The 16,831-nt window shown below is 43.4% G+C and overlaps 1 protein-coding gene across 1 annotated transcript; it reads left to right on the top strand.

The window, feature by feature from the left end:
• The first annotated feature begins 7,318 nt into the window (after positions 1–7,318).
• Positions 7,319–7,906, top strand: LOC123730498 (protein TRACHEARY ELEMENT DIFFERENTIATION-RELATED 7A-like). Its single transcript, XM_045707438.1, has one exon. The coding sequence runs from the start codon at positions 7,319–7,321 to the stop codon at positions 7,904–7,906; it is 588 nt and encodes a 195-aa protein (XP_045563394.1).
• The last annotated feature ends 8,925 nt before the right edge of the window (positions 7,907–16,831 follow it).

Here is a 16,831-nt window from a genome sequence, read left to right as displayed (position 1 = left end):
AAGTCAGAGAGGAAACAGAGGTTGTATTGGTTATAAGGCTACAAACACAGTCATTAAAAATGGCTCTTAGATGCACACATTGTACATCACAGTACATCACTGTACATCACAGACACATACACTGTATATCACAGAAACATACATTGTATATCACTGTACATCACAGACACATACACAGTACATCACAGACACATACAATGTACATCACAGACACATACACTGTACATCACTGTACATCACAGACACATACACTGTACCTCACAGACACATACCTTGTACATCACTGTACATCACTGTACATCACAGACACATACACTGTACATCACAGTCAAAAACACCATACATCACTGTACGTCACAGACACATACACAATACATCACAGACAAATACACTCTACATCACAGACAGATACAGTGTACATCACTGTACATCACAGACACATACACCATACATCACTGTACATAACAGACACATACACTGTACATCACTGTACATCACAGACACATACACTTACATCACTGTACATAAAATACAGATACACTGTACATCACTGTTAATCACAGACACACACTGTACATCACAGACACATACACTGTTAATCACAGACACATCCACTGTACATCACTGTACATCACAGAAACATACACTGTACATCACTGTACATAAAATACAGATACACTGTACATCACTGTACATCACAGACACACACACTGTACATCACAGACACATACACTGTACATCACAGACACATACACTGTACATAACTGTACATCACAGACATTTACAATCTACATTACTGTATATCCCAGACAGATACACTCTACATTACTGTATATCACAGACATACACTGTACATCACAGATACATACACTGTACATCACAGACAAATTCACTGTACATCACAGACACATCCACTGTACATCACAGACACATACACTGTACATCACAGACACATACACTGTACATCACAGACAAATTCACTGTACATCACAGACACATCCACTGTACATCACAGACAAATTCACTGTACATCACAGACACATCCACTGTACATCTCAGACACATACACTGTACGTCACTGTACATCACAGACACATCCACTGTACATCACAGACACATACACTGTACATCACAGACAGATTCACTGTACATCACAGACACATCCACTGTACATCACAGATACATACACTGTACATCACAGACAGATTCACTGTACATCACAGACACATCCACTGTACATCACAGATACATACACTGTACATCACAGACACATACACTGTACATAACTGTTCATCACAGACTTTTACAATCTACATTACTGTATATCACAGACAGATACACTCTACATTACTGTATATTACAGACAATCACTCTACACCACTGTACATCACAGACTCATACACTGTACATCACAGACACATACACTGTACATCACAGACACATACACTGTACATCACAGACACATACACTGTACATCACTGTACATCACAGACATTTACAATCTACATTACTGTATATCACAGACATATACTGTACATCACTGTACATCACAGACACATACACTGTACGTCACTGTACATCACAGACACATCCACTGTACATCACAGACACATACACTGTACATCACAGACAGATTCACTGTACATCACAGACACATGCACTGTACATCACAGATACATACACTGTACATCACAGACAGATTCACTGTACATCACAGACACATCCACTGTACATCACAGATACATACACTGTACATCACAGACACATACACTGTACATAACTGTTCATCACAGACTTTTACAATCTACATTACTGTATATCACAGACAGATACACTCTACATTACTGTATATTACAGACAATCACTCTACACCACTGTACATCACAGACTCATACACTGTACATCACAGACACATACACTGTACATCACAGACACATACACTGTACATCACAGACACATACACTGTACATCACTGTACATCACAGACATTTACAATCTACATTACTGTATATCACAGACATATACTGTACATCACTGTACATCACAGACACATACACTGTACATCACAGACACATACACTGTACATCACTGTACATCACAGACATTTACAATCTACATTACTGTATATCACAGACATATACTGTACATCACTGTACATCACAGACACATACACTGTACATCACAGACACATACACTGTACATCACTGTACGTCACAGACATTTACAATCTACATTACTGTATATCACAGACATACACTGTACATCACTGTACATCACAGACACATACACTGTACATCACAGACACATACACTGTATATCACAGACACATACACTGTACATCACTGTACATCACAGACACATACACTGTACATCACTGTACATCACAGACAGATGCACTGTACATCACTGTACATCACAGACACATACACTGTATATCACAGACATACACTGTACATCACTGTACATCACAGACACATACACTGTACATCACAGACACATACACTGTACATCACTGTACATCACAGACAGATGCACTGTACATCACTGTACATCACAGACACATACACTGTACATCACAGACACATACACTGTACATAACTGTACATCACAGACATTTACAATCTACATTACTGTATATCACAGACATACACTCTACATCACAGACACATACACTGTACATCACTGTACATCACAGACAGATACACTGTAAATTACTGTATATCACAGACATACACTGTACATCACTGTACATCACAGACACACACACTGTACATCACAAACACATACACTGTACATCACTGTACATCACAGACAGATACACTGTACATCACAGACACATACACTGTACATCACAGACAGATACATTGTACATCACTGTACATCACAGACAGATACACTGTACATCACTGTACATCACGGACACATCCACTGTACATCACAGACAGATTCACTGTACATCACTGTACATCACAGACACATCCACTGTACATCACAGACAGATACATTGTACATCACTGTACATCACAGACAGATACACTGTACATCACAGATACATACACTGTACATCACAGACACATCCACTGTACATCACAGACAGATACACTGTACATCACTGTACATCACAGACAGATACACTGTACATCACAGACACATCCACTGTACATCACAGACAGATACATTGTACATCACTGTACATCACAGACACATACACTGTACATCACTGTACATCACAGACATTTACAATCTACATTACTGTATATCACAGACATATACTGTACATCACTGTACATCACAGACACATACACTGTACGTCACTGTACATCACAGACACATCCACTGTACATCACAGACACATACACTGTACATCACAGACAGATTCACTGTACATCACAGACACATGCACTGTACATCACAGATACATACACTGTACATCACAGACAGATTCACTGTACATCACAGACACATCCACTGTACATCACAGATACATACACTGTACATCACAGACACATACACTGTACATAACTGTTCATCACAGACTTTTACAATCTACATTACTGTATATCACAGACAGATACACTCTACATTACTGTATATTACAGACAATCACTCTACACCACTGTACATCACAGACTCATACACTGTACATCACAGACACATACACTGTACATCACAGACACATACACTGTACATCACAGACACATACACTGTACATCACTGTACATCACAGACATTTACAATCTACATTACTGTATATCACAGACATATACTGTACATCACTGTACATCACAGACACATACACTGTACATCACAGACACATACACTGTACATCACTGTACATCACAGACATTTACAATCTACATTACTGTATATCACAGACATATACTGTACATCACTGTACATCACAGACACATACACTGTACATCACAGACACATACACTGTACATCACTGTACGTCACAGACATTTACAATCTACATTACTGTATATCACAGACATACACTGTACATCACTGTACATCACAGACACATACACTGTACATCACTGTACATCACAGACAGATGCACTGTATATCACAGACACATACACTGTACATCACTGTACATCACAGACACATACACTGTACATCACTGTACATCACAGACAGATGCACTGTACATCACTGTACATCACAGACACATACACTGTATATCACAGACATACACTGTACATCACTGTACATCACAGACACATACACTGTACATCACAGACACATACACTGTACATCACTGTACATCACAGACAGATGCACTGTACATCACTGTACATCACAGACACATACACTGTACATCACAGACACATACACTGTACATAACTGTACATCACAGACATTTACAATCTACATTACTGTATATCACAGACATACACTCTACATCACAGACACATACACTGTACATCACTGTACATCACAGACAGATACACTGTACATTACTGTATATCACAGACATACACTGTACATCACTGTACATCACAGACACACACACTGTACATCACAAACACATACACTGTACATCACTGTACATCACAGACAGATACACTGTACATCACAGACACATACACTGTACATCACAGACAGATACATTGTACATCACTGTACATCACAGACAGATACACTGTACATCACTGTACATCACAGACACATCCACTGTACATCACAGACAGATTCACTGTACATCACTGTACATCACAGACACATCCACTGTACATCACAGACAGATACATTGTACATCACTGTACATCACAGACAGATACACTGTACATCACAGATACATACACTGTACATCACAGACACATCCACTGTACATCACAGACAGATACACTGTACATCACTGTACATCACAGACAGATACACTGTACATCACAGACACATCCACTGTACATCACAGACAGATACATTGTACATCACTGTACATCACAGACAGATACACTGTACATCACTGTACATCACAGACAGATACACTGTACATCACTGTGTAATCACAGACACATACACAGTACATCACAGACATATACACTGTACATCACACACACACCTGGCCCAACTGATGTTCAGTTCTCTGTTGTAGCCAATCATGTTCCATTACGTTGTGTCATTAATGGTGAGCCAATTTGGAGTTTGTGTGCGTGTGTGTGTGTGTCTGTGTGTGTGTGCATGTATGTGTGTATGTGTGTATGTGTATGTGTGTATGTGTATGTGTGTATGTGTGTGTATGTGTGTTTGTGTGTATGTGTATGTGTGTATTTGTGTTTGTGTATATGTATGTGTGTATGTGTGTATGTATGTGTATGTGTGTATGTGTGTGTATGTGTGTATTGTGTATGTGTATGTGTATGTGTATGTGTATGTGTGTATTTGTGTGTATGTGTATTTGTGTATTTGTGTTTGTGTATATGTATGTGTGTATGTGTGTATGTATGTGTATGTGTGTGTGTATGTGTGTATTTGTGTTTGTGTCTGTGTATGTGTATGTGTATGTGTGTATTTGTGTGTATGTGTATTTGTGTATGTGTATGTGTGTATTTGTGTTTGTGTATTTGTGTATGTGTATGTGTGTATGTGTGTATTTGTGTTTGTGTTTTTGTGTATGTGTATGTGTGTATTTGTGTGTATGTGTATTTGTGTATGTGTATGTGTGTATTTGTGTTTGTGTATTTGTGTATGTGTATGTGTGTATTTGTGTTTGTGTTTGTGTATGTGTATGTGTATGTGTATGTGTATGTGTATGTGTGTATGTGCGTATGTGTGTATGTATGTGTATTTGTGTATTTGTGTTTGTGTTTGTGTATGTGTATGTGTGTACGTGTGTATGTGTGTGTATGTGTATGTGTATATGTGTATGTGTGTATGGGTGTATGTGTGTGAGCAGTGAGAGTAGACTGAGGGGTGATTATCCCCTGCTTCTCTCTCTGTGACAGGGTTAGATTAGTTTAAAGGATGTTCCTCATTTGTTAAGTGCTGATACTGATCACGTTCATCCAGGTTATAAAGTGACAATCTGTCTCCCCCCAACCTGCCTACTGTCACAAAACACACATTGATGGAAATTCAACCGGAACAGAGCAAAACCTGACAATGCCTCACACTAATGCACCACTGCTTTTTTGGGTACAGAAAAGTTTACACACGTGCACACAGAGGCACATGGACACACATGCACATGCGGACACAGACACACAAAGACAGAGACAGAGACAGAGACAGAGACAGAGACAGAGACAGAGACAGAGACAGAGACAGAGACAGAGACAGAGACAGAGACAGAGACAGAGACAGAGTGAGCTCCAGAACTGAGCTGCGTTCTAGAGTGGGGGAGTGTTCTGATACAGCATAATGTTCTAACATTAGAAGAAGAAGGCTGTGCTGTGACCTTGGGAAGCTCCTTGGTGAATGAGAGTTCAGATAACTGGTAAAGCCCTCCTACACTCTCTCCTCACACAGACAACACACACAACCAGCCCCCTCACACCACCCTGCTTACATAACACTGAGACAGAGGGATGGAGAGGGGAGGGAGGGGGGGGTAGAGGGGAGGGGGGGTAGAGATGGAGGCTCAAAAGGGGGGTAGAGAGAAATGAAGAGAAAAAGAAAGATCTAGGTGAATGGAGGGAGGGTACAGAGGCAGACATTGTGTGAGAGTGAGATAGTGAGAGAGCGAAAAATATAGTTTTTTATTTATTAAATCATTACATCATTAAAACACAAACTGTAATTATTTCATTTTATCGGACCAAGAAAGTTAGAACTCCTCGCCCCCCTGACTCCCCACAAAGTCCCCCAGACGGTTCACCAGCCCCCCTAACTCCCCACACCCCCACAAAGTCCCACAGACGGTTCACCAGCCCCCTGACTCCCCACACCCCCACAAAGTCCCCCAGACGGTTCACCAGCCCCCCTGACTCCCCACACCCCCACAAAGTCCCCCAGACGGTTCACCAGCCCCCCTGACTCCCCACACCCCCACAAAGTCCCCCAGACGGTTCACCAGCCCCCATGACTCCCCACACCCCCACAAAGTCCCACAGACGGTTCACCAACCCCCATGACTCCCCACACCCCCATAAAGTCCCACAGACGGTTCACCAGCCCCTTAACTCCCCACACCCCCATAAAGACCCACAGACGGTTCACCAGCCCCATGACTCCCCACACCCCCACAAAGTCCCCCAGACGGTTCACCAGCCCCCCTGACTCCCCACACCCACACAAAGTCCCACAGACGGTTCACCAGCCCCCCTGACTCCCCACACCCCCACAAAGTCCCCCAGACGGTTCACCAGCCCCCATGACTCCCCACACCCACACAAAGTCCCACAGACGGTTCACCAGCCCCCTGACTCCCCACACCCCCACAAAGTCCCACAGACGGTTCACCAGCCCCCCTAACTCCCCACACCCCCATAAAGACCCACAGACGGTTCACCAGCCCCATGACTCCCCACACCCCCACAAAGTCCCCCAGACGGTGCACCAGCCCCCCATGACTCCCCACACCCACACAAAGTCCCACAGACGGTTCACCAACCCCCTGACTCCCCACACCCACACAAAGTCCCACAGACGGTTCACCAGCCCCCCTGACTCCCCCACACCCACACAAAGTCCCCCAGACGGTTCACCAGCCCCCATGACTCCCCACACCCACACAAAGTCCCACAGACGGTTCACCAGCCCCCTAACTCCCCACACCCCCATAAAGACCCACAGACGGTTCACCAGCCCCATGACTCCCCACACCCACACAAAGTCCCACAGACGGTTCACCAGCCCCCCTGACTCCCCACACCCACACAAAGTCCCACAGACGGTTCACCAGCCCCCTGACTCCCCACACCCACACAAAGTCCCACAGACGGTTCACCAGCACCCCTGACTCCCCACACCCACACAAAGTCCCACAGATGGTTCACCAGCCCCCTGACTCCCCACAACCACACAAAGTCCCACAGATGGTTCACCAGCCCCCCTGACTCCCCACACCCACACAAAGTCCCACAGACGGTTCACCAGCCCCCCTGACTCCCCACACCCACACAAAGTCCCACAGACGGTTCACCAGCCCCCTGACTCCCCACACCCACACAAAGTCCCACAGACGGTTCACCAGCCCCCTGACTCCCCACACCCACACAAAGTCCCACAGATGGTTCACCAGCCCCCCTGACTCCCCACAACCACACAAAGTCCCACAGACGGTTCACCAGTGGGACTTTGTGTGTGTTTTCTGTTAAATGTCTGCTCAGCCCACAAATCTTCACACGCTCTATATGTTTAATGTATACAATAACTACAGTATATATTCATACTACGACGGCAGATAGCCTAGTGGTTAGAGCATTGGGCCAGTAACCCAAAGGTTGCTGGATTGAATCCCCGAGCTGACGAGGTAAAAATCTGTCGTTCTGCCCCTGAACAAGGCCGCTAACCCGCTGTTCAGCGGTAGACTGTCATTGTAAATAAGAATTTGTTCTTAACTGACTTGCCTAGTTAAATAAAGCTGAAATATATGTATATCTGACTCTCCCATGGTATGGCATGTCCACCACCTTCATATGACATGTCTGCTGAAATGTTTTATCTGGTTCTTCAATGATAGAAAATTGTTTACAAGTAAAGACCAACAAAATCCAACTTATTACATGGAATATGCACATGCTCTTTCATATATAATTTTTTTTATGTATAATGTTATATATTTGTTCAGTATAGTTTACAGGACACCTTGAGATTACTATTCCTTAGTATAAAAGACTAGTCCTTATTTTTCTCAAAGTAAGAAAAGCTATTTAAGAATTGACTACATTTTTTTCCCTAAAACTTTTCTTCGGTATCATGCTTAATTGCACCAACAGAAAACACACTTAGCGACAGAATATGGAGAATGAACAGAGCACATCTTCAAGACGAGAAATGTATTAAATACGTAATTTTTTTTTACCTTAACCGTTACAAATATAGACAGAGGACAGAGAAAAGTCGACCCCCAATATAAATTGAGATGCTTTAAGGCGTACATTAGGGGAATAATAATCTCATACTCTGCAAAAGTTAAATCTGATTTAGAAATTAAAATGTAATAAAAATAAAAATAAATCTCTATCTTCGAAAGAGAGCCAACAACTGCAGGTTAAACTCAAATAATGACAAATTAACCTGGTAAACATCTTACAAAACAAGTACACACCAAACCAGCTATAATTTTACAAGGTCAAATATGTTCATTAGAAACCACAATGCGATTAATTACAGTCTTAAAAGCTTCTTTGAAAGTCTATATAAATCAGAATTAAACAACAGTTGGACTGATCCTACAGCCTTCTTAGACTTGTGGCTTTCCAGTTCCATGTATCAAACAGTTATCTCTGTGATATTAAAGCCAGGAACATCTGGAGAGTCTCCTGCTGATTACAGAAACATAACTTTAATAAATTGTGACAATAAAATAATAACAAAGCTCATAAGCAATAGAATGGCAAAAGTCTAACCAGACTTGATACATATCAATCAAACAGGGTTTATTAAAAATAGACACTTACAAACAAATACAAGAACATGTTTCAGTTTAATACACAAAAAAACAGATATAGATCTATCAATAATTGCTTTTGATGCCAAAAAGACTTTTGATCATGTTGAATGACCTTTTCTATTCAAAACTTTGAATGCTTTCAACTTTCTAGCTGAAATAATAAATGTAATAAAAATATTATATAAATGTCCTAAAGTAAAAATATTGGCAAATACTAAATGATCTGATGAAATAACTTTAGAAAGGAGCACAAGGGGCTTCCCAAGTGGCCAGCAGTCTAAGGCACTGCATCGCAGTGCTAGAGGTGTCACTGCAGACCCGGGTTCGATCCCAGGCTCTATCACAACTGGCCAGGATCGGGAGTCCCATAGGGCGGCGCACAATTGTCCCAGCGTCGTCAGGTTAGGGGAGGGTTTGGCCAGGGGGGATTTACTTGGCTCATCGAGCTCTAGCAACTCCTCGTGGCAGGCCGGGCGCTTGCAGGCTGACCTCGGTTGTCAGTTGAACGGGGTTTCACACACATCTCCCTCCCTTTACAAACATTGTTACGTTATCAGCATAAGCCGACAATGAACCCAACTCCCCACCTACTGCCCCTGGAACTGACAACCCCTGCAGCCTCTCCCTCAGCCTACAACCCCTGCAGCCTCTCCCTCAGCCTACAACCCCTGCAGCCTCTCCCTCAGCCTACAACCCCTGCAGCCTCTCCCTCAGCCTACAACCCCTGCAGCCTCTCCCTCAGCCTACACAGCAGTGGTTATATGGCTAAACAGAAAAGCTGACCCAAGAGTCGACAACACTGCCAAATCCCTCTCCTAACTGGGACTGGCGGCTCAGCCCACACCCCACCTTTACCATAACAGAAGCCCCACAACACAAAAACTAAACCCACTACCCAGGCAAAATGCTTTTGTTGTCCTAAACAGATAGGTATGACACAATCTATCAAAAGCTTTTTCTCAATCTATTGAAATTACTCCAGATCCTGATCATACAACCTAGTCAATCACATCTTTCAAAATAAGCAATTTTTCCATTATTGTCCACCCAGCCACACAGTATGCCTGATCCTTGTGAACTATTGTGTCCAAACAACCATTCAGCTGATTTGCAGAACACAAGCAGAGCAACAACACAGTTCCTCAATAGAGCTAAGTCCCCTTTTTTCAGGAGTAGTGACAGCACTGCCCACTGGCAGCTGACTGGCAGTACAGAGTTCTCAAAGGACTCCCGAAAGACCTCCAAGTGGTCGCTCCCCAATACACCCCCAGAAATGTTTAGAAAACTCAGTTGTCAGTTCATCAACCCCCAGCACGCGGCCTGGGATGGGCTGCTGCACAGCCGCTGTTAGTTCCTGAAATGAAAGATCCCCTCCAGCCCAGTACTCTGCTAAGGCCCGAGCTTAGGCAGCCCCTGTAGATCTCCTGAGCACACTGAGGATCGGTGCTGCTATCACCGTAGAGGTCTGCGTAGAAGTCCAATGTCATCCTCCTCATCTCCGCTGGTTCCGACGTCAGAAACCCTGAAGGACGCCGTAGATGGAACATCTGCGTCTGCTGCGCCAACTTCCTCTTCAGGTTGAAGAAGAACGCACTCGGAACATCCATGTCCGTCAGGGTTGCCATCCCTATCACTGTGGGTCTCCTGTATCAATACCACATTTGAAGGTTTATGCCAACTAAACTCATACAGCCCTCCTATAACAGAACTCATATGGCAGGCAAAAACCTGAGAAAAATTCAAGCAGGAAGTGGAAAGTCTGAGAATTGTAGTTCTTCTTTTGATTCTCTATCGAAGCTACAGTGTCTGTGGGGGACGTTGCACTTCCTAAGGCTTCCATTGGCTGTCTAAAGCCTTCAGAAAGTGGTTTGAGCATTTTCCTGTCACTGGGCAGATAATAGGAGCTCAGTTACTGAGTGGTCTGCCTGGCAACAAAGGGATTGGATATGCGCGGTCACGCGAGCATGCCGTTCCTTCTTTTTCTTCTTGAATGAATATGCTATTGCCCGGTTGGAATATTATCGCAATTTTACGTTAAAAATACCATAAAGATTGATTTTAAACAGTGTTTGACATGCTTCTAAGTACAGTAATGGAACATTTAGACTTTGTCTCTCGTTCCGCGCTCGCTCCTTATGCCTTTGGATAAGTGATCTGTACGCACGAACAAAACGGAGGTATTTGTACATAAATATGGATTATTTCGAACAAAAACAACATTTCTTGTGGAAGTAGCAGTGCTGGGAGTGCATTCTGATGAAGATCAGCAAAGGTAAGAGAATATTTCTAATACTAATTCTGAGTTTAGGTTGGCCCGAACTTGGCGGGTGTCTGAATAGCTCGCCGTGATGGCTGAGCTATGTACTCAGAATATTGAAAAATGTGCTTTCTCTGTAAAGCTATTTTAAAATCTGACACAGCAGTTGCATCCAGGGTAGTCTATCTATAATTCTTAAAATAATTGTTATATATTTTGTCAACGTTTATGATGAGTATTTTTGTAAATTGATGTGCACATTCACCGGACGTTTTGGTGGGAATACATTTTCTGAACATCATGCGCCAATGTAAAATGCTGTTTTTGGATATAAATATGAACTTTATCGAACAAAACATACATGTATTGTTTAACATAATGTCCTAGGAGTGTCATCTGATGAAGATCGTCTAAGGTTAGTGCTTCATTTAGCTGTGTTTTGGGTTTTATCGACACATGTCCTTGCTTGGAAAATGGCTGTGTGATTATTTTTGTCTATGTACTCTCTTAACATAATCTAATGTTTTGCTTTCGCTGTAAAGCCTTTTTGAAATTGGACAATGTGGTTAGATTAACGAGAAGTTTGTCTTTAAAATGGTGTAAAATAGTTGTATGTTTGAGAAAGTTGAATTATGACATTTTGTTGTTTTTGAATTTTCCGCCCTGATATTTCACTAGCGTCCCATCTAGCCCATAGAAGTTAACATTAACATCAACAGTATGAGTGACGGATCTTGAAATTCCGATGTTTGGGGTTGAGTCTGGATCTGGGGTGGAGGCCAGGGCTGCCCCGAATTCCCCGGCCCACTCTCAGATCTGGAGCCAGACACGACAGAGGATCCATCAGTGCCCTGCTCGCCCTGCCCCCTGTGCGTTCATGCCTGCCGCTTCCCATTTCCCCACAATCAAAACACTTCAGACTACCTGTGGTCGCATAAACCATGTAGGCTTTCCCTTCATACCTCACCTAATACATGTATTGATGTATTGTTATCTCTACCTTCTTGCCCTTTGTGCTGCTGTCTATGCCCAATAATGTTTGTACCCTGTTTTGTGCTGCTACCATGTTGTGCTGCTGCCATGTTGTGTTTCTACCATGTTGTTGTCATGTTGTGTTGCTACCATGCTGTGTTGTCATGTGTTCCTGCCATGCTATGTTGTTGTCTTAGGTCTCTTTTTATGTAGTATTGTGTTGTCTCTCTTGTCGTGATGTGTGCTTTGTCCTATATTTTTATTTAATTTATTTGTATTTTTTTTATCCCAGCCCCCGTCCCCGCAGGAGGCCTTTTGCCTTTTGGTAGGCAGTCATTGTAAATAAGAATTTGTTCTTTACTGACTTGCCTCATTAAATAAAGGTTAAATACAATTAAATAAAATACAAAATGTCAAAAGTTTTTGTTGGTGAATATAAAAACATGAAAACCTGCCTTCTACAATCAGTAACATCTTTCAACATTGTATTTTTACATACAAGTAATAAATATCTCATTGGGCTGGCGAATTTCCGGTAACATGTGAGCTCTCACGTCAGGTCGCCATTGGGAATTAATAGTGGCAGAATGGATATAGTAACCCTCGTAGCTGGGGAGAAAAGTGGCATGATTTGCAAAGAACACATCATTTAGAGTAACACCTGTCTCAACCAGTGCGCTCCTCTTTCAGAAACACAGCCACTGCTTCGGTCATTCGCAAAGCAGTTATTCGATTTTCATAGCAAACCTGTTCTCCCACAGCGAGGAGAACATCCTCCATGGCAGAGAGACATGGACGCTTTCTCCACGTGAGGTGCCATCCCCACTGCTACCAAACAAATGCCAGCTAAGAGACTAACTCACCCAAGAATGTAGGCTATGTAACCACTAAAATAAATCACTTAGCCTAAATCATGCTGGTGGAAAAAGATAAAGAAATAAAAATTGAATTGACATAAAAAGGGACAGAAAACCTTCACCACCCACAGAAAACCCTCCTCATCCACAGCACCCTCACACAACCAACACCAGAGAGAGAATGAGAGCAAGAGAGTGAGAGAGAGTGAGAGAACGAGAGAGAGAGGGTAGAATTTTGAAGGGAGAAAAGTAATCTCCAATAAGATATTTTTGGGAACAATGAGCAAAGATGCAAGCTGACTCTCTCACACCTAAACAGCTGAATGACGTCCGTTCATGAAGCTCTTTTGCCAGGGGAATTCACTCCAAAGACAAAAAGTACAAAAGAGGATGAAAAATAGAAGAATTCCAAAAAGCTCTTGAAACTAGGACAAATGTTACAGTGTTTGTCTGGAGTCTGTCCTTAGCTATCACTGATAGATGATGAAAAACACACACACGTGAGACTAGGTTTAGCCCGGTGCTTGGGCAGGTACGTAAAGGAAAAGGTGTGTGTGTGTGTGTGTGTGTGTGTGTGTGTGTGTGTGTGTGTGTGTGTGTGTGTGTGTGTGTGTGTGTGTGTGTGTGTGTGTGTGTGTGTGTGTGTGTGTGTGTGGGCAGAGTGCCAGTCAGCCCTCTGCCTGGAGAGATAAACCTTCCTGCTGCTGGTCCCTCCACTTACACATCAAACAGCCATAATGATCCCACTGCGGACGTAAAGAGAGAGGGAGGGAGAGGGAGAGGAGGGGGAGGTGGGGGGGGGGGGGTGGAGAGAGGGAGAGGGGGATAGAGAGAAAGAGGGGTGATACATAGGAGGACTGGGGAAAGGGAAAGGGAGAGCGAGAGGGATAGAGCCCCAGAAACAGAGGGAGAGAGAGGGATGGGGAGAGGAGGGGGGCTGAAGATTTCTCGAACATTACCCCTATAGAGACACGTATGACTTCAATGCCTTACCAACCCTGATGATTACAATATAAGTTATATAATATAATATCACAATAATGTATTCTCCACAAGAGTTCTTCAACAGACTTCTGAAAAGCACCAGTCATGGATAGACAAATGTGGGAAGACAAAACAAAACAAATGGAAAATGAAAGGTGGATCGGTGATGGCTAGAAGACCGGTGACGTCGACCGCCGAACGTCGCCCGAACAAGGAGAGGGACCGACTTCGGTGGAAGTCGTGACAGCACCTTAGAAAGTTCATTTCAATGTTTGGCTTTGATACAAGATCCACAAAGAACATGTTTTCTACTCAGTTTCAACCTGTTATTGAACTGCTTATTTCAAACTAACCGATCACAGTGAGGTCAAACAATGAAGCCTAATAGTGAGTTTTAAAAGCTCGATACTGTTTTGATGATAAGTGTTTGATGTGATTTTCTATTGCATTTACATTAATGTCAGAGTGGTTAGAGGGTCAACAAAGCCCTGGGACCAGACCATTAGGACCTGATGGAGGAACAATAGAACCATAAGTACCAGACCATTAGGACCTGATGGAGGAACAATAGAACCATAAGTACCAGACCATTAGGACCTGATGGAGGAACAATAGAACCATAAGTACCAGACCATTAGGACCTGATGGAGGAACAATAGAACCATAAGTACCAGACCATTAGGACCTGATGGAGGAACAATAGAACCATAAGTACCAGACCATTAGGACCTGATGGAGGAACAATAGAACCATAAATACCAGACCATTAGGACCTGATGGAGGAACAATAGAACCGTAAGTACCAGACAATTAGGACCTGATGGAGGAACAATAGAACCATAAGTACCAGACAATTAGGACCTGATGGAGGAACAATAGAACCGTAAGTACCAGACAATTAGGACCTGATGGAGGAACAATAGAACCATAAGTACCAGACCATTAGTGACCTGATGGAGGAACAATTGAACCATAAGTACCAGACCATTAGGACCTGATGGAGGGACAATAGAGCCCAGAGTACCAGACCATTAGTGACCTGATGGAGGAACAATATAACCATAAGTACCAGACCATTAGGACCTGATGGAGGGACAATAGAACCATAAGTACCAGACCATTAGGACCTGATGGAGGAACAATAGAACTGTAAGTACCAGACCATTAGGACCTGATGGAGGGACAATAGAACTGTAAGTACCAGACCATTAGGACCTGATGGAGGGACAATAGAGCCCTGAGTACCAGACCATTAGGACCTGATGGAGGAACAATAGAACTGTAAGTACCAGACCATTAGGACCTGATGGAGGGACAATAGAGCCCTGAGTACCAGGCCATTAGGACCTAATGTAGGGTCAACAGAGGGCTGAGTACCAGGCCATTAGGACCTGATGGAGGAACAATAGAGCCCTGAGTACCAGACCATTAGGATCTGATGGAGGAACAATAGAGCCCTGAGTACCAGACCATTAGGACCTGATGGAGGGACAATAGAGCCCAGAGTACCAGACCATTAGGACCTGATGGAGGAACAATAGAACCGTAAGTGCCAGATCATTAGGACCTGATGGAGGGACAATAGAGCCCAGAGTACCAGACCATTAGGACCTGATGGAGGAACAATAGAACCGTAAGTGCCAGATCATTAGGACCTAATGGAGGGTCAACAGAGGGCTGAGTACCAGGCCATTAGGACCTGATGGAGGAACAATAGAACCGTAAGTGCCAGATCATTAGGACCTGATGGAGGGTCAACAGAGGGCTGAGTACCAGGCCATTAGGACCTGTTGTAGGGTCAACAGAGTGCTCAGTACCAGGACATTAGGACCTGATGGAGGGTCAACAGAGGGCTGAGTACAAGGCCATTAGGACCTGATGGAGGAACAATAGAACTGTAAGTGCCAGATCATTAGGACCTGATGGAGGGTCAACAGAGGGCTCAGTACCAGGACATTAGGACCTGATGGAGGGTCAACAGAGGGCTCAGTACCATGACATTAGGACCTGATGGAGGGTCAACAGAGTGCTCAGTACCAGGACATTAGGACCTGATGGAGGGTCAACAGAGGGCTCAGTACCAGGACATTAGGACCTGATGGAGGGTCAACAGAGGGCTCAGTACCAGGACATTAGCGACCTGTGGTCATTAGATAGTTGGGTGCTACCAATGCATCAGCACCATTAATGTAGCCTACA

The sequence above is a fragment of the Salmo salar genome, chromosome ssa25 (assembly GCF_905237065.1).
Source record: "Salmo salar chromosome ssa25, Ssal_v3.1, whole genome shotgun sequence".
NCBI lineage: Eukaryota > Metazoa > Chordata > Actinopteri > Salmoniformes > Salmonidae > Salmo > Salmo salar.
This window is presented reverse-complemented; position numbering and strand designations above follow the sequence as displayed.

Bases quoted from the DNA above. Each gene is read 5' to 3' on its own strand.
- LOC123730498 (XM_045707438.1), top strand. From the start codon at position 7,319: ATGACTCCCCACACCCACACAAAGTCCCACAGACGGTTCACCAGCCCC.